The sequence below is a fragment of the Colletotrichum karsti genome (genome assembly GCF_011947395.1).
Source record: "Colletotrichum karsti strain CkLH20 chromosome Unknown Scaffold4, whole genome shotgun sequence".
NCBI classification, from domain to species: Eukaryota; Fungi; Ascomycota; class Sordariomycetes; order Glomerellales; family Glomerellaceae; genus Colletotrichum; species Colletotrichum karsti.
In genome coordinates, this window is record NW_024065904.1 from 986,282 (window position 1) to 1,008,213 (window position 21,932).

Sequence of the window (21,932 nt, forward strand, 5' to 3'; positions counted from 1 at the left end):
GGCGCAGCCACGGATGATGGGCATCCCGTCAGGCTGGGCTATGTTTGTGTGCTGTTTCTTAGATGAAGGATGATCCGATGTTGGTTATCGTCGAGCCGAAGTCAATCTGACAGTGCCGATCCTGGGGGTTATCTATGCTCGGCGCATCTAGATATAGAAAGCACGCTGCCACATCGCCACCTCGTTGATCCAAGACAAGCTTGCTTGCTGGATGGATGGACGGTTTTAAAGGAATGGGGCGCTGCTCATCTCATCCAAAATCTCACCCATCATCAGGCAAAAGGTCACTAGAGGCAACAACATTTCAATAGTTCGGCATCGTGAGTTGCATGGGGAACATGTCCACATCCGGCAGAGGCTGAGATCCCACTGGGCAGGGAACTTGCAGCCGAGAAAAGAAAGTAAATGGTGGAGGAGGAGGAGGAGCGCGCCCGGGGGAATCATGCAGGTTGGTGTGACACACTGCGGAGGACCTGGACCGGCGGGCTGGGCTGGGAACAACTGGGGGCGTCCATCGGAGCGGCGCGCCGCCGGAAGTGGATGATCTTCGAGCCGCCGAATCCGGCGTCGGACGGCGGCGGTCTGGACTGCGTCCCGATCCATGGGGCCGCCCATCAGCCGCAGGACGTCATGGCTCACAAGAACACGCTGATCCCGATGATGGTTTTTTTTCCCTCTTTCATAACACGTCGTTGTATTGCTATCGAACACCGCTGCGGTACTTTTATGCGTAGTAGGGACGGGTCGATCGGTAGTGGTAGGACAGCGTCGTCGTCGTCGCTCGTCATCGTCGGATCGTCGTCGTCGCCTCCACAGCGTATCGCCCCGTCCGGTCATCTGGCTTCACAGTTTCGCAAAAGACTTGATATCGTTTTCACTTTTTTTTGACATTAAGCTATCAGTATTTTTTGCTTTTTTACTTTATTCGAAAACACACGAGAGCGTGCAACCAGAGCCGTTGCTTACTTGCGCATGTCGACCACGGCTCTGATGCAGTCGCCCTGCTTCATGGTGTCGAAGGCCGAGTTCATCTCGCCGAGGGTCTTGCGGTGGGTGATGAACTCGTCCACCTTGAGGTCACCCTTGATGTAGTCCGTCACGAGGCCGGGCAGCTGGGAGCGGCCCTTGACGCCGCCGAAGGCGCAGCCCTTCCAGACGCGGCCGGTGACGAGTTGGAATGCTGGTTAGAGTGTGTTAGTGTATGGATGTACATGAGGTTGAGGCTTTAGGGGGAATGCTTACGTCTGGTGGAAATCTCCTGGCCGGCGGCGGCGACACCGATGATGATGCTCTGTCCCCAACCCTTGTGGCAGGCCTCGAGGGCGGCACGCATGACGCTGACGTTGCCGGTGCAGTCGAAGGTGAAGTCGCAGCCGCCGTCGGTCATCTCGACGAGCTTGTCGACGATGGTCTGGCCGTCCTTGAGCTCGGTGGGGTTGACGAAGTGGGTGGCGCCGAACTTCTTGGACCACTCCTCCTTGCTGGGGTTGACGTCGACGACGATGATCTTGCCGGCCTTGTTGACGACGGCGCCCTGGACGACGGAGAGGCCGACGCAGCCGGCGCCGAAGACGGCGACGTTGTCGCCCTCCTGGACGTTGGCGGTGATGCGGGCGGCGCCGTAGCCGGTGGTGATGCCGCAGCCGAGCAGGCAGGTGCGGTCCATGGGGGCGTCCTGCTGGACGGCGACGACGGAGATGTCGGCGACGACGGTGTACTGGGAGAAGGTGGAGGTGCCCATGAAGTGGAGGAGGTCCTTGCCCTTGCACTTGAAGCGCGAGGTGCCGTCGGGCATGACGCCCTTGCCCTGGGTCGCGCGGATCTTGCCGCAGAGGTTGGTCTTGCCCGACTTGCAGAACTTGCACTCCTGGCACTCGGGGGTGTAGAGGGCGACGACGTGGTCGCCGGGCTTCACGTTGGTGACGCCCTCGCCGACGGACTCGACGATGCCGGCGCCCTCGTGGCCGAGGACGATGGGGAAGGCGCCCTCGGGGTCCTTACCGGAGAGGGTGTAGGCGTCTTGACGACAGTCAGTCTGTGTTCTGTGATGGTTTCTCGGATGCTACGCCGGAGCTCTGGACAGAGCCCTCGGAAGGTATTCCGAGAGTGGTTTGATGATGAGAGAGGGGAGATATAGGGGTATTCGATATAGGGGTATTCTCGACTAACCTGTGTGGCAGACACCGGTGTAGTAGATTTCGATTCGGACCTCGTGGGCCTTGGGCGGGGCGACTTCGACGTCCTCGATGCTCAAGGGCTTGCCCGCCTCCCAGGCGACGGCGGCCTTGCAAGTGATGGTCTATTACTCGGGGGTCATTGGATCAGCGGAGTGCTCGGTTCAAGGCTCATTGGCAGTTCTGGGCGAGAGGAGAGTCGAGTCGCAGTCGAGTCGAGCTACCCCGCAATCGGAAGGGCAGGGAAGATGAGGGTTGGGAAACATACCTTTCCTGCAGTGGCAGACATGATGCAAGATGTTTTATTTGATGAAGGTGAGGGTCGATGAGAACCTTGATGGAAAAGGAATCACGCACTAAGCCTTGCTTTACCGGGCAGGGTCAGGTATTTATTGAAGATCGGATCTCGAGATGCAGAATGGGTAGAACTGCCGCTTTTTGGGTGCTGGGACTGGGGACTGGATCTCCAAACCCCACCCCGCTCTGCGCTTCTAAGGAGGGGAAAGAGAACGGGAGCTCGGAGGTTCGGGGAGGGGGATACTTTCACACAAGAAGCACGCACTACGTGTAATACCTACGTACACAGCACATTCTGGAGGCACAGTTTGAAAAGCGGGGAATTTCGAACTTCATCATCGCCTCACGGCTGCTGTATTGCGTCTCCGGAGTGGAGGGTAAAACAGACCTGACGCCAGCGAAGACTCTTGGGCGGTTGACGTGAGGACATTGAGGTACGTCATTGGACAGAACAGCTTCCCGTATCCCGCCATAATCACGTAAGGTATCAGTAGCTTCTCAGCTAGCGGAAGCGAAAAACCCTCCGTGACTCGTCCGTCAGCGTTCTGGGCAAACGGAGAGAGAGCCCAGAGAGAGAGACGGGAGAGAAAACGAGGCCAACCGGGCTGCTAGCCGGGCAACCCCTCCACTGTCCCGGGCACTTCTCATTGCATGACGGTCAGCCAAAGAGGGGCGTCCAAAAGTTTAAGCCGTCGGGGATAGGCCTTTGACGTGCTATTTACGACCTCTTTCAGGCATGGTCCGTCGGCGATTGTCGCGGGCCAAGGCTGCGACTCGCGATGCCCTTCCGTTTCGCCAAGCGGGAAGGACTAGGAGCTGGAGAATTTCGCCAGCAGCGTTTTTCGTCTCGGGGTTGGGAAGAGTCACGGAGCACAGCCGCTGAGACTGAGAATCCGACATATGTCCGGGCCTGGTCTGGTCTGCCTTTCGATCGGATTGTTCCAGCTCTCCAACTCGCTGCCGTATCCTGCCTCCTTTGGCAGCTCTATCCTATCTCATCGCAATCGGACGGCCACCCGAAGCCGAAGCCGGCCGGCGGTCGCTGGAGGCTAGAATTGAAAAGACCGTGGGAAACGATAAGACGGGATACTTGTCCGGATACCGATATTTCAACCCGACAGAAATGATTGATCACGTTAGATAATAAGAATCAAATACTGAAGTACTCTGCAATAAATCAAAATCGGAAGACAACATCATGCCATGTTACCCCGCAAACCATTGTGTGGGTGATGCAGCCATCACCATGTCATCAACAGTTGCATAAGTGCGGAGGAGCGTCTGAACTCTGCTTTGCCGAAGCCTCCAAAAATACAACCCCGAACTGATTGAGATTTCTGTTGTTGAAGGTGTCGGAACCTTGCAGTCAGGCCAGGTCTTTGTTGCAGGTCCGGGGATGCACCAGCCATGAAATGTGCCACACTTTGGCGCCAAGGAGCTCTTTCTTAGCGTCCCTAGCGCCAACCTCAAGCTGACAGCTCCTTGCAAGAAAAAAGGTGGCCGGCCGGAGTGGAGCCAATGAGCGGCTTCCTCCGCGTTGACCAGGCGAGCATCGCGAACCTCCAAAATTTATCCAGCAAGCGCGTCCACCCAAACACCACCACAGCTTGCTACCCGGCTTGCTGATCCGCCCTGATCTTGCGCTCAATCAATCACGAACGAACTTGCCTCACCCGGTGAACGCGATACAAATTATCACTGTTGCTCTCGACTCGCTGAATTTTTATTTCTCCACACACCGCTGCGACGACGATACCCAACTGGGTGACCTGAGGTCGCCCGACGAAGTCGCGATGGCAAACAAATTCAGCTTCACCGACGATTGGAGCAGCTCGCCGCCGTCGACTCCTGGCCAGACCCCGAACAAGGGATCAGCGTACCCCTTCGGCGATAACCCTTCGACGACCCCTGCCGGCCCGCCTCCGTCGTCCCAGGCCTCGTTCACACCCGCCGGCGCACCGTCTGCATCCTACCTCGGAAGCTCATTGCTGGGCGACGGCACTAATCAGAAGCCATTCAACTTCGGAGGAGCAAGTACGACCGGCCCTGCCAGGAACCTCTTTGCACGAAGCGACGCCAGTTCCCAGCAGCCCTCCCAGGGGCCCCTAGGCCGGTCAGTCCATCAAAACGCGAAACACGTCAGACAGCCCTCGGGATTGAGCAAAGAATATGGCGCTACGGAAAACAAGGTCACCTACGATAACCGCACCGGGCGGTACATGATACCCGACGACTCGGAGGACGAAGAGGAAGCGGAGGAAGAGGAGTATGATGAGCGTGAGGCTGTCAACGCCGAGATGGAGCGGTATCTCGAGGCCGACCTGGACGACGAGGACGCCGATGGAGAGGCCGAGGATGAGGAGCTGATCGACGACGACGACGATATGTTTCTCAACATGCGCCACAGCACGCGCCAAGACGATGAGCCCGTCTACTCGGACGACGACCGCGATGGCCTCAATGGCGCTAACGACTCAGACCTCCTCCTCTTGAACACACCGGCGGCTACGGAGCGTATGCGCAGAGAAGCCGAGGACATTTTCCGCGCCTCATCCATGCGACGGTCTTCGACGTCGAGACGGAAGGACTTCAAGTACGCAGCGATTGCCAAAGATCTGTACACTCAAATGGGCATGACTACGATCACCGAGTCCCCAGGGGTTGTGTTGCAGACGGAGGACTTGGTGAACGAGCTGTACGACGAGGGAATTGGCGCACTGGACGACCCCGGAAGGCTCGACGGTTCTTTGGCGACAATTGTCCAGCCGCTGACTGAGTTGTGGGACAACTTCGCCGAGACTCTGCCGACGCCCGAAGGAGAGCATGTAGCTGAGATCGGGCCTGGTCCCAACGTTGAGCCTTTTGTCAAAGCTGCCTACGTCGCCAGGCTGGTACTTCAGATGCACCACACCCGCTTTGCTGATGGGCCTGGCCAGGCTAAGGCACCTCCTCTGCCCGAGGTCCTCTTCAACTGGATCGAGGACAACCACAACCTGTATCCTGATCAGTTCGACCGTGTGATGCGCCATAAGCCCAGTCCTGCTAGCCACAGCCTCTTCTGGCCAACAATACGGAGCGCACTTATTCGGGGCAAGATTCACCTCGCATCCCAGTTGCTGAGAAACGCCGGTTGGGAATCGGTCAGAAAAGGGACCCGCGCAGAAGTGGCATACGCTGGCAAGACTCTGGAGAATCTGCAGCGTGCTGTTGGCATCACATGCGAGGCGCTCGATATCTGCCCTGCTAATAAGAGAAACTGGGACATTTTCAGCAGCGACTGGACGCTGTATCGTATCCAGGCCAAGGGCTCATTGGATAGGCTGCAGCGATTCGCGGAAGGCAAGGACAAGGGTCTTTATGGTGATAGTGACGACGGATTATACGGCCAGCCGTCCTTGGCTCGCCTCGCCCGCAAGGCCGAGGGACAGGTCCCCTGGGATATCTACGAACACCTCCAAACCATCTACCAAATTATCCTGGGAACCCCCGATGCTATCCTCGAGACGGCACAAGACTGGTGCGAGGCCACCGTAGGTCTCTTCGGCTGGTGGGAAGAGGGACGCGGTCAACAGAAATCCTTGCGCATGTCCCGTTCGCAAGCTCTTCGTCTGCCGGCCGTTTCTTCTGGCCCGGACACGTACTTCGAGCGCCTCTCCCTGGCTTTCCACACTGCGATTGAGTCGGACTTCCACTTCAACGCCATGAACCCTGTCGAAGTTGCCATTGCTTCCGCGTTCGAGTCGAATTTCGCCGCGGTGATCGGCATCCTTCGAGGGTGGTCTCTGCCCATTGCTTCGACCGTGGCAGAACTTGCGTCGCTTGGCCAATGGCTTCCCAAGCCGGAGCCGCCTAACCTGATCATGATGGAAAGCTTGGATATGGAGGACTTGGACATTTTGGGAGTGAGCCCACAAGGCGCAGACGAGGTCGAGGGTATCAAGGACACGACACTGACGCACTACGCACGAGAGTTGGCCGGCATCGATGTCCTGGCCGACAACCGAACTGGATGGGAAATGGCAATTCAGGTGCTGGGTCGTATGGATTCGGCAGCAAAGTCTGAGGAGATGGTCGGAGAGTTGCTTGGTGATATTCTCCAACAACTCGAAGCAGACTCGGGCGACATGGTGGAGAAGGTCTGGAGGATTCTGAACGACCTCGGCATGATCAACTACGCCGAGCAAACAGCAGAGGTATGGCACGATAAACTGTCCATGATGTTGCAAGTGTACTAACTATTCGCAGACCTACGCAGAGATCCTCGCGGAAGGCTCGCACAGATACGGCGAGGCTTTGTGGTACTACGCTCTGGCTCATCGACCAGGCAAGGTCCGCGAAGTGCTCAACCTTCTCATGTCATACTCCCTCCTTCACTCCACCGTCTACCCGCATCCCAATGAGCTGGACGACCACCTTTACAAGCTTCTCAACGAACGCAGTCAGACGCTAGAGAAATATGCCAAGCAGGATCTCGAAGCGGCGCAGCTGCTCGGCCGGATGCTGAGTGGATATGCAACCCTCCGAAAGTACTACGAAATTCGAGACACCGATGGGCTGGCGGACATGTCCCCGCACAAGTCGGCGTCTCTCCGAAAGCAGGCGGCGTCTGCCTTGGTTGCCGTTATCGCCAGCTCCGACGACAATATCCGCGGTGGTTTGTACGATGAGACACGCGACGCCGTCGTAAGCGAGGACTTCATTCTTGCGCTTCTCGGCGAAGCTCTTCCCTTCGTCAACCAGAACCCCTCTGTTATCAATCTCGACCAGATGGACGTTATGCTCAAGGCTGTCGAAGATATCCAAACTGTCAACTCAACAATCTTCAATGCCGCCGACGAGTTCTTCAAGCTTGTCCTGGCTTCTGCGCATGGCCTGAAGGGTTCCACGCCCGCAGACCTGATGCGTAAGAGCACCGGCTCCCTCGGAGGAAGTTACATGCTCAGTGGCAGCTCGATGCTCGCAAGTCAACTGAACCGCTCCATCAGCGGTAGCAGCGGCGGCCTCTCCCGCGCCAACACCAAGCGCGGCTGGGACTGGAGGACGGGCCTCACGGCGGGCGCGTCGGCCGAGGACGTGCTGCGGGTGTTGCGACTGGGTCTGTCGAGGGACCTGGCGACGTCGTGGCTGGCCGATGCCGACAGCACGCCCTTGTACTAGGATCGCATTGGACGTGTCGCGGGTGTCAAGCGCAAGCGCGACGGTGCGGCGAAGGACGGGAAGGGACGGAGTTCTACGTAGGCGCGGGCATACAAAAGAAGTTCAGATGTATAATACCTTGGCTTCACAGAAGCCGCGTTGATGTTGGTTTTACTTTTATGTCATCAAATGAGACCACAGGTTACGGATGATAATTCTGGTGCGGAAACAAATCGTGTGCGTTGTTTGTCACTTACATTGTCAGCGAGCCAGCAAGGCGCTCTCGTGGCACACAGTTTTCGGGACCGCCTTGAGGTCCTGCGGCGAATTGCTGCTACGAGGGTACCATAGCCGAGCACACGATTATGTATGGGACTCCGTCGAAAGGTATTTCCTCCTGAATTTGGCATCCCAATCAATTAAGTGCTATCAATACACTACGATGTACCTTACTTGGGAGACCAAAGAGAGGATTGTCGTTGGAGTAGACTCCAGCAGGTGCTTCCCAGATCCTCGGCCCGTGGTGGGGCCGCCATTTCATTCCTTCTTATTCCCCGAACGACAACCAACACTTAAGAGTCCCCAACCACGTCTTTCCGCCATCACGCCGTCGCCCAACATCACTAATCCGCACAAACCACCGAACGGGTCTGTTCGGAGATGCGCATCGCCCTCCTCCGATGATGGGGCCGTTGAAGAAGGCCGCGGCCAGTCTGCCCACGGCCGTGGAACCTACATGCACGCGTCGACCGTCGTGGTCTCTCACTCATCGGGTCTTCACCCTCGCGTCGTACGACCGGCGCGTCTGCGTCCGACCTGCCAACGCGCCGTTATCATGGCGTCACCGTCGACGCCTCACGACTCAAGCCGCTGCTCTTCCGTCAAGCGAGGCCGGGGAGATTCCTGCGGTCTTGCTGACGGACACTGAGAATGAGCGCCGCGGAGATGAGCCTCGCGACGGATTCTCTTGTGCGATCGAGAGTCGCGTGCCGTCTCGGGAGCAAGGCCCGCCAGTACGATTCATCCAAATGTACCTGTTCAATGGCCGGTTTCGCGAGCATAAACAGAGAACGACTGTTCCGCGAATTCCCACCAGCTGGCCAGCACAATTGATCGAAATGTCTCGACCGCAAGACCGGTTCGCCGAGCATATGCGCAATGCAACTATGCCGCAAATTCCCACGGTGTCCGCACCCAGGCCGGTCTCAAGGCACTCGGCGCCGCCTACGAAGAGTGGGCTCGCAAAAGTGTTGAGCCCCGGAATGGAGGGTTCATTCGGACTGAAGGGCAAGCTTCAGAGCAAAGACTTACGGCTCATGTCCGAGGAAAACTTGCAAAAGCTGGGACTGCGGATGACCATGGAGGAGTTCGGAAGGGCATTAGGGCAAGAAGAGGCGCGGGAATGGACTACTAAACTCGTGTTCACTCAACACACACTCACTCACAAGATAGGAACTTGCGAGCTTTGCTTGCGCACGACGGATTCCGTCACAGAACACCATCTCTGGCCAAAACAGCTCCAAATCACAAGTGGGAGGCCATGGCATCCAGAATGGAAAGCCATCGCTATGATGTGCCATCCGTGCCATGCCATGATGCACCAATGTATCCCAAATGCCGTGTTGGGCGAGCAATACGGCGAGCAAGACACAAGTATGAGGAAGCTTAGGAGTCATCCGACAACGAAGCGCTGGATGCTCTGGGCAAGACTACGCTCCATGCAGGGTCTGAAAGATCTGCAGTTGTTCATGAAGTACGCGACCGCAAACCCCTCCCCCGCTGCCCCTGAAGTGTTCGAAACTGACATTCTTGCAAAGCCAAGGACACGGAAGTGGACATAACCAAAGAGACATGCGGCTTAAGCCCCACGTCCGCTTCGCACTCCTTCAAATTTGGTTGAGCAAAGAACAGCTTCCTTCACCGCGCGGCACTCGTGAGGAGGTTATTCAGCGCTGGGTTGACAAAGTACACTCTATAATAGAGGCCACGCACGCGGAACGGGGTCCTGGAATGCTTCCTCTGCCTACGGGACCTGATCAAGTCACGTCCGTGTTTTTCAACTACACCAGGCCAACAGCCAACGACATCAAATATGCGATACAGAAGACTGAAGTACTGCGAGGTTTTGACGAAACGATTTTCGGAAGGTCTAGAAAGCGGCGGAAAAGTCAGAGAGCGAGAACCAGGGATAAACGTCGTTTGAAAGTCGAAGTTCGAGGATCAAAACTCTCGCCCACTTTTTAGAGGAGAACGAGAAAGGCACAGATCTGGCGCCACCCATGCGGGCAAAGAGCGACAACATGCACTGAGGGTGCTTGTTCTGGCCAGCCGAACTGTTCTGGAGACGGACGTGGCAGTCAAACGCGCTTTGCATCTACTCGGTTTCAACGGGACGAGACACCGCAAGGTTCAACAATAAAGACGTCTATCAAAGCATCCGCTGTCTTCGCAACAACCCAGGCCGTCCGCAATCGTACGTTTCTCACGGCAGCATACCCCCATCAACAAGCATTGCCTGCCCGGTGACGTACGACGCAGCGTCGCTGAGCAAGAAAGTAATCATCGCCGAAACCTCCTCCGGCTGCCCGATGCGTCCCAGCAAAGGGGGCGGGAGATCGGCTCCAGTCGCTGCCGTCTCCAGAGACTTGTGGAGGATAGGGGTATCAATCGGGCCTCTGCAGGGAGTCAGCAAAGGAAGGAGAGAAAACGATCCCAAGCCGAGATGGGTCAGACACAAGAGGGTCGACTTACGGGCACACGGCATTGACCCTCACGCCCTTCCTCCCAAACTCCCTCGCCGCGCTCTTGCTCAACCCCACGACGGCATGCTTACTCGCCGTGTAAGCCCCGTGGAACTCCAACCCGTACAGCCCGGAGACGGACGCGACGTTGACGATGGACGCGCCCTTGCCCTCGTCCCTCAGCACCGGGATCTGGGCCCTCATGGCGTTGAGGATGCCCTTGGCGTTGACGCCCATGACGAAGTCCCACTCGTCGTCCTCGAGCTGCGGGATCGTCGCCCGGTTGCCCTGCGCGCCCAGCACGCCGGCGCAGTTGGCGGCGCCGTCGAGCGGGCCGAGCTTCTCGACGGTGGCCGCGATCCACGCCTCGACGGCCTTGCGGTCCCGCACGTCGGCGACCTGGGAGTAGACGTTTTCGGCGCCGCCGCAGAGGGAGGCGAGCTCGGTCGCCGTGGAGGCGAGGACGGCCTCGTTGACGTCGGTTATCGATAGCCGGGCGCCGAGGGCGGCTAGGGCTTTTGCTGTCGCGAGGCCGATGCCCGATGCCGCGCCTGTGATGGCGATTACTTTGCCTTTGAAGGAGCTCATTGCGGGGGTTGTTTCTTCCGTGCGGGATGTCTGGATGATGGGTAGATGTAGAGAGAGAGGTTGAGGATTTCCTGGAAAAGCCTCAAGAGAGGGGTTCGAAGACGGCCGAGCGCCGCGCCCTCTCCACCACCACCACCCTCCTCCGGACGTTTTGGACGATCCCGTGGCTCATTCCCACCACCCATGCACGATGATTTGTTTAAGTCAAATACCCGTCGAATAAAAAGATACCTCGATACGTGCTTTTCCCCATCTGAGGCTTTAGGGCCGCGTCTCGTACCCGTCTCGGGATGGGCCGACAGGGGGGGCCGTTCGGGGAGTGGGGCTTATCTAGATCGCAACTGCCGGGCGGGCGGTTTACGGGGAGGGGGACGGGGCAACTCGGAGATAAATCAGATTGGGATGGTGGAAGAGAATGTTGGCATTACTTTAGAACCTCTTCAACTATGGGTGAGTCTGGTACAAGGTTGAGTTCGGGGTGAAGGGGATAATGACCAGCGATTGGGCAGGCTCGTCCTGCGTGCTATCGCATCTGAGATACCGATGAGCCGGTTCTCGGTATCAATCCTTCTCCTATATCGATATATCCCTGAGCAAGGCACGATGGTTTACGTTGGGCATGTATACGATTCACGTCGTTTCCATCTGCCATAAGGCGCCGAGGCAGGAGGACACAGCGATTGGAAGATTTCCGTTGAGCCGTGCCTTCTCAATGCGTTTGTACTTCTTAGAAATAGCTGCGCTGCGAAAGAGAGTTGGACATGAGGCCGCGGCGAAAGTATAGAGGGTCTCGTGATCGTCCTTGAGCATGAATGTGCAGCTGTCATGACATAGGCAGTGTCTTCCTCGGTGGGGTGAAGTCAGATGAATGAATGCTCTCAGCCCAAGTCGGCATCAACCTGGTTTCATTACAATAGAATCATGGTTAAACCGCAAGATTAGAACATGAAGTTCTCTCGAGATTGCTGAGGCCAAAGAGAATCTTGAGTAACGAAGAAGCGACTGGATGAGTACAACAGACAGACACCTTGTCTATGAGAGATAGCAATTAAAGAGATAGAAAAGCAAATGGGGTAAAGATCGGGGCTGTAGGATGACGGCATGGAGTACCGGTTCGCAGCGGCCAACAACTCAACCACGTCAGGATTTTGTTCGCATTCCACTCAGTTATCACTGGATCTTAATGTGCTGTGGCTTTTTCTTCTGTACGTTGAACTATGGGTAATAATTTACATTAAGTAAAGTAAGTGTACTTGTAAAGAACGAAGCTGGTCCTGTTCTCCCTGTTGAGTTCGAATCAACCCGAGTGATTCCCCCATTGGCAACGATCTGGCCTTCTCTAAGTCTTTGTATAGCTTTTAGTGCGATGCTGAGCCAAGAAGTTTGATAGACGTGTATTTATGCGGAAATGTTGTTTCGGAGCTCCCACTCATAGGCGGCGAGGAGGTAGGGACCAACGCCGCGAGTGTCATTGTCAACAACGGGAATTCCGACGTAGTACTGGACATCAGTTAGCATACAATACAAGAGTAAATGTGGTAATATTCATACCTCGAAAGACGCGTCGCTGTTCAATGAACCGACCTGAACGGTATCAGTCCAGGTGATGGTACCGTTGCACTGCTTGGTGATGAAGTCGGTGACGAGATGAGTGTAGGCCTTGGTGGCGGGCTCGAGGTAGGTGGCCTCGTCGATGTAACCGAGACGGAGACCAGCGAGCCAGCCCCAAGTGAACATGGCGGCGGAGGAGCTCTCGAAGTAGTTGCCCTCCTTACCCGGGTAGGGCTCGTTCATCACGAGCCACCAGCCGTTGGAGGTGGGGTCCTGGGCGCGCTTGAGGGCGGCAGCAAGAGTGGTGTAGTAGCCGAGAAGGCGCTCGTAACCGGCGTGCTCCTTGGGGAAAAGGTCGAGGACCTCGATGAGGGACATGAAGTACCAGCCGACGGCGCGGTTCCAGATTAGAGGGGAGGCGCCGGTCTCGGGGTCGGCCCAGACGGCCTCCTTGCCTTCGTCGAAACCGTGGAAAAGAAGGCCGGTCTCGGGGTCACGGATGATCTCCTCGATCTTGTCCCATTGAAGGACAATATCGTCCCACGCGGTGGTGTTGTCGGCATCAAAGAGAGATGTGTAGTGAGCGTAGAAGGTATCAGCCATGTAGATGCCGTCCAGCCACATCTGGTTCTTGTAAGTCGGGGAGCGATGCCAGAAACCACCGGTAGGGGTGCGGGGATGCCTCTCGAGCATGCCGCGAATGGTGTCGGCCGCGATCTTGTACTTCTCCTCGCCGGTGCGCTGGTACCAGTAGAGGATGTTGCGGCCGATGCGGTAGTCGTCGAGAGAGTAGTGATCGGTACGGAAGCCAGGGATCGTACCGTTCTCGGCGACGACGAGGCCGTCGATGCGAGAACGGTACCAGGCGAGAAGGGTCTCGTTCTTGGTCAACTCGTAGACGGACTCGACACCCGTGTAGAGAGCAGCGCGGCCGTACCAGTAATCGCGCTGGGGCTCGTTGTTGTTCTGGATCCACGAGTCAATCATCTTGCCCGCGAGAGGTTCGTTGATGTCCCTCTTGAGGACGGCGGCCGCGAAGGCGCCGGAGGCGAAAAGAAGGGCAGAGACGGGCTTCATGGTGACGATGATGGACCGGAGAGGTGAATCCCTTGAGCAGCACCAGGGAAATAAGAAAAGCTCGGGCGGCTGTCAGCCCTTCTTATGGAATCGAGGCAGCTCATGCCCGTGGCCTTTCCAAAGGTTCATCTCCTTGAGTGGAATCATGGTACCTGAAAGCTGCAGACGAAGGTGACAGGGGTAGCTCTCCAGACCAGGGGTCCGAATGGCTGGGTCGAGGACCTTTGCACCAACGACTCCGGTCGATGCGACGGTCCTGCACGCCACGATAACGCAGGCCAGAGAGGGACGCGAGTGAACGCGATCCCGACGGACGAGACGTGGAAAAATTGCGTCCGATAATGAAATGAGCCATGAGGCTCTCCCCGCTCATTGAGCTTGGCCTGGCCTTGGCACATGGAGGGGAAAGGAGGCCGATAGGTCAATCGCGAGTGCGTGGCCTGGCCAAGAGCAATTGGAAGCTTGGCTTGGCATTGGCGTTTCTAGGCACTCCAATTCGAATTTATGAGCTTCCCCGAGGCCGCCTGACGAGCGGGAGGTCGGAGAGGATCAGCCAACAAGCTTGGTGTCAAGGTTTAGCAATGTTCCATCGTTCCGCTGATGAATTGCTTAGCAGGAAGCAGGACTCATCAACGTTTGAGGTAGAACTCTCAACATTGACTCAAGCATTTCCAATCCATCCAAAGTATCCCTCTCGCCGGTCAATTATTTCTCCTTTGTGGCGTATTGTGCTATGTTTGGATGAACATTGCCCCGGCATCTGCATTGCATTAGCGAAATACCATTCGTACTCTTACAGATGCAGGACGTTCTTGGAAAGGAACGAGGCTTTACGCAGGGAAGTCAATTGCCTCGTCCCGCTGCAGCAGCCCGGAGTCCGAGATGACCCAGAAGTCGAGCCCAATACCAATTGGCGGTTATGAGACCGATTTTATTAAGGGCATTGCATCGATACCGATTCTCACATTTTTGTCAGCAGGAAAATGATGCTGTAAAGATACGGATGCTCAAACGTATCGAAAGGGCTTTGAGAACTTTTGTCAGTATCACGTATTATAAGAGGGACGAATACTCTGGGGACAGAGACAGACGGAGACTACGACAACAGAAGCAACAACACCAATACAGACTAGAACGATAGGAGGGAACAGCAAAGGAGTTGCAAAACGAGCCCAAGCAGATAAGTAGGAACCAGCGACTCACGTTTATAAGCTGATATCATGCCTATCATTCCATCATGACAGCCATCCATACCAGCAAGCCAAACTCATCAAGACCATCGCACCATGCAGAAACTCGTGTTGAGATGTCGGCTTCCTCAAGTTCTTGCGAGAACTCGCTTCCAGTGGCACGTCGCGTCCGCCGCAAATCCTGTATGCTCAGAGGCTTCTTGCGTATATCATCTTCCATCTTCTTATAACGGGCGGCCCACTCTATGTTCGAGACTGGCTCCCATAGATACCTTCCCGTCGGCAATGCCACATGATCGTAACCGCACGAAGTGCTCTTCCCACCACTGAAGTCTACATCCACGAGTAGCTCGAAGCCAAAGTTAAGGCACACGTTTCTGAAAAGATGTATGAGTTATCAGTAAATACGGAATTACGGGATGTTATACCTTCGAAGACTCTCTCGTAAAACCCATTCCTGTCGGTCTAGACTAGCGCCATTGACGAGATTGGCGGCGTAGTCGCATGTATAGAACAGCCGCCTCGCTATTAGCTACATTTATGTTAACTGCATTAGTCGATGTTCATGAGGCGATGGGACTAGGAAATGCCTTACGACGGGAGTTGACAGAAGGGTGTCAATATCGTTGTCAGGGATAGAATCCCGATCTTTCGCTTGGAGCAGCACGTAAAGCCCCAGTGCCTGACAAGCCGCCACGAGCCTTTTTAGGTCGAAAGACATGTACTTAATTCCATCAAGTCAGACTAGAGACATAGCACGAAAGCGTGAACTTGGACTTACCTCCTCCCTAATACGTTCGACTTCCTTGTAGATACTTTTCCATACGAAAGCCGCGCTTCCGGGGGTCCTTGCCTCGTAGGACTGTATCAAACTGCAGCAAATTGCGAGCTCCTCTGGCAAACACCGATGATATCCCTGAGAACTACACTCCGCCGGAGATACCACCCCGTCGATGGCGCATTGGGGGAAGATGAAGGGTGGTAGTCGTCCGCCTTTGACCATCATCTCGGGATAGGACAGTAGTTGACCGAGAAGAACCTTTGCAGTGAAGGATGCAGAGACGGGCTTGCGCACTCTTGGGAGGAAAGGGGACTCGTTGTAGTGTTTGTTAACTTGACCTGACAGTGGTTGGCCTCTAAGTGTAGTTGGGTGCGGCGTTTTTGGGCTCTGGATGGCGACTAAGGCCGAATCGGACATATTGGGCGACTGCTGTTGTAGCCATGGTATACCTGCCGATTCGAACGGAATCGAGTTGTCAAAAGGAAGAACTTGTGGCACCCTCAGGGGAGCAGCGATCATTTGTTCAAACCTCTGATCCAAGAGTTGAAGGCCACAACCAGGAAAAGGCTCGAGGCTTGACGTCGGACCTGAGCTTCCCGAGTCTACCCAGTAATCTATGCTCTGACTTGACATTTCGTTGACGTCGGACACCTGAGAGACGAGAGCGCTCCCATCCGATGCGAACGGCGCCGTGCTATCCGGCCATGGCCCAATCACTCCGTTGCTTGGCAGCCAAGCATCTTTCTCGGGCAGCACAGGCGGTCCGCTTCCGCGGTTGCTGCCGACGGGTCGCAGCACCCGCGCCGCCGCCCGCCTTGGCAGATGATCATATTTGCAGTCCAGGTGCCGATCTGCGCACCGCCGACAGGGCAGATCGAGGGAGCACTTCGCCTTACTTGTCCGGCAAGGGGCACATGATTTCTTGCGACCGGACATCGGGACAACAGCTCGGTGATGAAATTTTTTGATGCAATCTGCTGGAAGCTGGTCAGCTCCGTTGCGTATGTTGTGTGAATGGACAAAGAAAGGGGGCGCGCGACGATCCTTGTCGACCGTCAGCATCCTCCGGAGTTCCAACCAATGAGCTATCGCTTGTGAGCCCACTCCGGCGCCGGCCGCCCGGGTGCCCCACCTGTTACGCCGTCCTTTTCGGAGTTCCAGCCAATCAGAAGCTGAAACCACCGAAGCTCCGGAAATTGATGAAGATGCTCCTCCAAGACTACCTCGCTTCTATGTCTTGTGTTTCGCATGAGTTACCAAGGGGCCAGAAACACCCTCAATAAGCTGGAAAATTGGCTATTTGAGCTGTGGGTGATGCTTGACGCATCAACATAAATATAGCACATCCTCGTCCCGTCAACTTCACATACTCGCTCCTCGGACCACAGGAATAACAACCAGAGGGTCATGCTCTGAATCTTTCTGAAGTATCACACAGTCAACATTATTTTTTCTTACATCAGAACCATATCACCACAATTATGTCGCCAATCCGAGTCGGCATCATCGGCCTTTCAGCCAAACCAGCGGCCTTCGCTCCGGGAGCTTGGGCCTCGACCGCCTTCCTTCCCTCCATCCAGAACTCTCCAGAGTATACCATCACAGCTCTCTGCAACTCATCTCTTGATGCTGCTCGTCGATCCAGAGACTTCCACAAGCTGCCAGAAACGACGAAAGTGTACGGCGACCCCGAGCAGCTCGCGAATGACCCAGACGTCGACCTCGTTATCGTTAGCGTCGTCGTCACGCACCACCTCAAACTTGCCCTACCGGCTTTGCAGCAGAAGAAGCAGGTCTTCGTTGAGTGGCCCCTGGGTAAGTCGGTCGAGGAGGCTGAACAAATGGCAGGTCTGGCCCGGGCGGACAGCCTCAAGACGATTGTTGGACTCCAGGCCCGTGGGGACCCGGTCATGGCCAAGTTGAAGCAAATTGTCGACAGCGGCGAGATTGGAGACATCAAGAACGTTGTCGCGTTGGGGACTCTTCCTGCTGTTCCCCCCCAGTTCTGGACCGAGGATACCGCACCGTACCTCGACATCTCCGGCGGAGCTACTTCGTTTCAAGTCATTTTCGGACACTGTAAGAAGCTCCATTTAGATCAATTATTGTCGACGTCTCATGCTAATACTTTGCCAGTTTTGGACTCCTTCACTCATATAGTCGGCGCCTTCCAAACCGACACCATCTCCTCGATTCTCAAAACCGACGTAGATGAGGTGGCCATTTACTCATCGGATAGAACGAGCATAGTAAAGCCATCCCACCCAAAGACCGCCCCCGACCACATTCTCGTCCAAGGGCTGCTGAAGAATGGCGCTCCCGCCATGATCAACTTCCGCACGGCGGCATCAACTGTAGACGATGTCGGCATTCGCTGGGTCATTACTGGCTCCAAAGGCGAAATCGAAACCACGACGCCATCTTTCAGCTGGCAAGCTTACGCACCCGCAAGGAAGCTGAAGATAAAGAGCCTGGGCGGTGAAGTGCGGGAGGTGGACCTCGACGAAGATCTTGGTGTCGCGGCCGACGTTGGCCAGCGCGGTGTCAACACTGCCTTGATTTTAGACGCGTTCGCCAAGGGAAGACAAGACTGTTACGCCGACTTCGAAGCAGCGTTGCAGAACCACCGATTATTAGAGCATATTTTGAAGAAGTCCAAGCTGGATATCTAGTGAAGGCCTGGTCGGACGGCTTGCTTTGCGTACCGTATCATGATTCGGCAGCACTCAATAAATACCAAATACATCGAAGTTTTATAAATCTACGGCCCATTGAGACAAGTTATGAGTTCGTGCTCGTTTTTTAGCCAGACTTCTGGACAAAGGCCAATTGGTTTTTAATTTGGTTTTAAAAATCCAGAAAAGAGCAATGAATCCGTTTAGATCAACTGCGTCCACACATGTGGATCTTCTCTCGGCCCCATGCCCGACACCGGCGTTGACGGCCGAATTCCGGAGATCGTGACACATAACCTCCGAACTCTTGACTCGGAATGACAGCCGAGACTAGTCCACTTCGACACTTCATTCAGCAACCGCACAACCGTTGCATAATTCAACACCTCTTTTGTCTTTACCTTCTTCTCTATTGGACCATACCTATCAATCATCAAACCCAATCAGGATTTCGAAGATTGAAACAGCCAATCTCGATTCCAAGAATTGAGTGAAAAAGTGAGCCTCTTTGAAATTACTTCTTATCTCTGGCTCAATACTAACAGCCTCGACTAAAGAGCAGAAATCATCATGGTCCAACCCACAACACCAGCCACTAACGGCCACATTCCCACACCTCACATCGCCATTTTGGACACAGACACAACAGTCCCGGCAATCCAAGAAACGCACGGAAAATACTACAGCGCAGCCTATATCAAGCACCTAACCAACGCCGCAACCCGCGCCAACATTCCCCTCCCCAAAATCACAACCTGGGACGTCCTCGCGGGATCCTACCCGGACCCCTCCGGCGTCACCTCGATCCTGATCACAGGCTCCATCGCCGCCGCCTACGACACCGACCCCTGGGTCCTCGCCCTCGCAGCCTTCATCAAGGACGTCTACGCCAACCACCCGCACGTCCGCATCTTCGGGACCTGCTTCGGGCACCAGCTCATCGGCCAGGTCCTCCTGGGCCCGCACGGCGCCGTCGTCGAGAAGGATCCCAAGGGGTACGAGTTCGGCGTCCAGACGATTTCTCTCCACCCCAAGCTCGTGCGGGACTTCCCCTGCCTGGAAAAGCTCGCTAAGGTCGACGGGAAGGATGAGCGCGGGCTGAGGCTGCAGATGTGTCACGGCGACCACGTGGCTCTGCCGAAACCATCCGGAAAGCTACCCGGCGAGTGGGTGAATATTGGAGGCAGTGAACATTGTGTGGTACAGGGGCTTTACGAGCCGGAGAGGGTGCTTACTATCCAGCCCCATTTCGAGGGAGACCAGGTCATGATGGAAGAGACGATTAAGTACTTTTACACGCCTGAGAAGGGCTTCTCTCCGGAGTTTCTGCAGAAGGCGTTTGACGGTACGAGGAAGGAAGATGACGCTGCTGTGGCGGCTGAGTGGGTTCTTAGATTTCTCATAGGCATGTCATGAAATGCAGACTGGAGATACTGAGGATTCATGGCCGTTCGTGAATGGGATTTCAAGATGCGATTACGAATATGATGTCGATCTGAAGAGAGATACCTTACATCAGGTTTTCGGCTGTCATGGCTAGGGTGTCTTCAGCCGAGCATTCATCTACTTACTAGATAATGAGACTGATGGAGAGGTCTTGCCTCAGTTGTTTGATGGCCACAACTGCTTAATGAGAGCGCCCTTCGAGAGCCATCTTGGCGGCGCAAGAGACCTGAAGAGCCAGGTGGCGTTGGTTTGCATTGCTGGGAACTATCGGGACTCATACGATGGACTTGGATGCTGGCCTCGCGTTAGAATTCGTGAATACTTTGGACATGCTTCCCAAAAGCAAACGCAACGCGGGCCAGCAATTCAAAAGATCTCTTATTGATTCCGAAGTACCAAAAGTCTCCCTTTCTTACCAATTATGTGTAATATAGCACATTCCCCTCAAATAGTCTTCGAGCAGTCCTCGAAACGATGCAGCGATCAACAACAACTCCATCATTACCCTCTCTTGTCCAAGCTTCCACTTCCATCACCCCGCTCCCATGTTCAATCCGGAACATCTGGCGGTTTTCGTGACTCTGAACTGGGATATTTCTTGTAGTTGAGGCTTCACTTTCGGATGTAGGACTCGGTGTCCTCCTGGGTGTCGGTATCCCATCAGCAAGCAACGTCGTACCGCTCTTTGCCACGCGGTGAGCCACGGTCCCGTCCATAATCATAGCACTGGCCAACGTGACACCACCCGTGAGTTGCAGGCTGGGATGTGGCTTTCCCATGCTGTATGCTTGAACTCGAATATCCGCCTCGTGTTTGGAGATGCCGCCAGAGCTTGGTGGCAAAAGGCAGGCCAGCTTTGGTGTGCCTCTGACTAGACCGGCGTCTTCTATGGTATTCGCAAGTCCCATAAGAAGTGCACCGCGTTTTCGGATGGCCTCAGCTACCTCAAGAGCCAACGGTGAGTCTGGCGCTTGGCTTCTGACCAGCAGGGGCAAAGTCTGAGAGTCAACTAGGACAAACGGGTTCGCCGAGTCTATCAAAGTCGCCTCCACTATGAAAGGACCCAACTCAGGAACCTCTTCCACAAGAATGCTGTCCAATGGGCGCCCGCTGGGGAACAGCTTGCCGGTCATACTTCCCATCGGCTCGACGAATGCAACTTTGATCTCGCTTCCGGCACCCTTGACACCGGGAATGAGGCAGTCTCCGTCCTCCTCGACATTGCCGTCCTCGTCGAGATACACGGTCTCCACGATGAGTTTCGAGGTGTTGGTGTTGAAGATGCGGACATCCATCGATCTCGCGCCCGGCAACGGTGTGACCAGCCTCTCTTGCACGGCGAAGGGCCCTACTCCGGAGCAGATGTTTCCGCAGTTCCCACTGAGATCGACCGTCTCAGTGCCCACGGCAACTTGGACGAAGGTGTACTCGACATCAACGCCGGGTCGACTTGAGGGCGCCACGACAGCGACTTTGGAAGTGACGCTGCTTCCGCCGCCGACGCCGTCGATCTGGCGGACGTCGTTGTACCTCGAGCCCATGGCCGCCAGGAGTGGTGTTTTCCAGTCGTTTTCTGACGGAGGTAGGTGAGAACGGTGTATGAAGAGCCCCTTGGAGGTGCCGGCTCGCATGAGAACTGCCGGGAGCGAGTGCCTCACCCGGCGCTTCGACACGGACGGGGTGATGGCCATTATGGGGAAATGAAAAGGTGCTGGACTTTGATGGAGTAGTTGGTGAAGTTGCCTGCGGCACCCAAAGTGGTGTCTCAAAGGCTTTCCTCTTAGTATCATTTAGGGTTCCCAGAAGAAGTGCTTGAATGATGCCTGCCAGATGCACTCGACAGACTGGCTTATGAGAACATGAGTGTTAATAAAGAAGTATTCCTATTAAACTTGGGGTGATGGAGGCCTCACGGTGATGAACAATATCGGCAATGATGCTGTGCTGATACCCCGTATCCGCGGAAGCAAGCCTCCCGCGGGACCGATGTCAGAGATCGTTTCCACTTTCCACTTCAACATCAGCTGCTGGATCCAACGCAGTAATCCCGTGTCTTATGCCCTCGCTCAATACGTCATAACCGGGGGAAAACACCATTTGAATTCGAAGAAAGATTGAACTCACATACTGGGTGGTGGTTGAGGCCATTCATGACCATATGGGCTGAAAACTTAGCTGGGAGGGCTTGCACATATATATGGGCTTATAAACCCTTACAGTGTTGAGTGCTAGGTATGTGCACTTACATTGTGTCCTATGTGGAAAGTTATTCCTCA

At 55.3% G+C, this 21,932-nt stretch overlaps 7 protein-coding genes across 7 annotated transcripts; 3 read left to right on the plus strand and 4 right to left on the minus strand.

Moving 5' to 3' along the window:
* Positions 1–962: 962 nt before the first annotated feature.
* Positions 963–2,901, minus strand: CkaCkLH20_01825 (uncharacterized protein; the record flags this gene model as incomplete). The annotated part of the gene is made up of 4 exons (XM_038884544.1): positions 963–1,180; positions 1,243–2,019; positions 2,170–2,299; positions 2,860–2,901. The coding sequence occupies 4 exons, from the start codon at positions 2,899–2,901 to the stop codon at positions 963–965; spliced, it is 1,167 nt and encodes a 388-aa protein (XP_038750244.1).
* A 1,363-nt stretch (positions 2,902–4,264) lies between these two features.
* CkaCkLH20_01826 (nuclear pore complex subunit Nup85) lies at positions 4,265–7,628 on the plus strand (the record flags this gene model as incomplete). The annotated part of the gene is made up of 2 exons (XM_038884545.1): positions 4,265–6,664; positions 6,717–7,628. The coding sequence occupies 2 exons, from the start codon at positions 4,265–4,267 to the stop codon at positions 7,626–7,628; spliced, it is 3,312 nt and encodes a 1,103-aa protein (XP_038750245.1).
* Positions 7,629–10,089: 2,461 nt separating this feature from the next.
* CkaCkLH20_01827 (uncharacterized protein) lies at positions 10,090–10,936 on the minus strand (the record flags this gene model as incomplete). Its single annotated transcript, XM_038884546.1, has 2 exons — positions 10,090–10,282; positions 10,359–10,936. The coding sequence occupies 2 exons, from the start codon at positions 10,934–10,936 to the stop codon at positions 10,090–10,092; spliced, it is 771 nt and encodes a 256-aa protein (XP_038750246.1).
* A 1,398-nt stretch (positions 10,937–12,334) lies between these two features.
* CkaCkLH20_01828 (cell wall glycosyl hydrolase) lies at positions 12,335–13,564 on the minus strand (the record flags this gene model as incomplete). Its single annotated transcript, XM_038884547.1, has 2 exons — positions 12,335–12,436; positions 12,488–13,564. The coding sequence occupies 2 exons, from the start codon at positions 13,562–13,564 to the stop codon at positions 12,335–12,337; spliced, it is 1,179 nt and encodes a 392-aa protein (XP_038750247.1).
* A 3,452-nt stretch (positions 13,565–17,016) lies between these two features.
* Positions 17,017–18,207, plus strand: CkaCkLH20_01829 (oxidoreductase family protein; the record flags this gene model as incomplete). The annotated part of the gene is made up of 2 exons (XM_038884548.1): positions 17,017–17,614; positions 17,672–18,207. The coding sequence occupies 2 exons, from the start codon at positions 17,017–17,019 to the stop codon at positions 18,205–18,207; spliced, it is 1,134 nt and encodes a 377-aa protein (XP_038750248.1).
* A 573-nt stretch (positions 18,208–18,780) lies between these two features.
* CkaCkLH20_01830 (uncharacterized protein) lies at positions 18,781–19,626 on the plus strand (the record flags this gene model as incomplete). The annotated part of the gene is made up of 1 exon (XM_038884549.1): positions 18,781–19,626. One exon carries the CDS (start codon positions 18,781–18,783, stop codon positions 19,624–19,626), a length of 846 nt encoding a protein of 281 aa, XP_038750249.1.
* A 642-nt stretch (positions 19,627–20,268) lies between these two features.
* Positions 20,269–21,347, minus strand: CkaCkLH20_01831 (methylitaconate delta2-delta3-isomerase; the record flags this gene model as incomplete). The annotated part of the gene is made up of 2 exons (XM_038884550.1): positions 20,269–20,298; positions 20,349–21,347. 2 exons carry the CDS (start codon positions 21,345–21,347, stop codon positions 20,269–20,271), a joined length of 1,029 nt encoding a protein of 342 aa, XP_038750250.1.
* Positions 21,348–21,932: the final 585 nt, after the last annotated feature.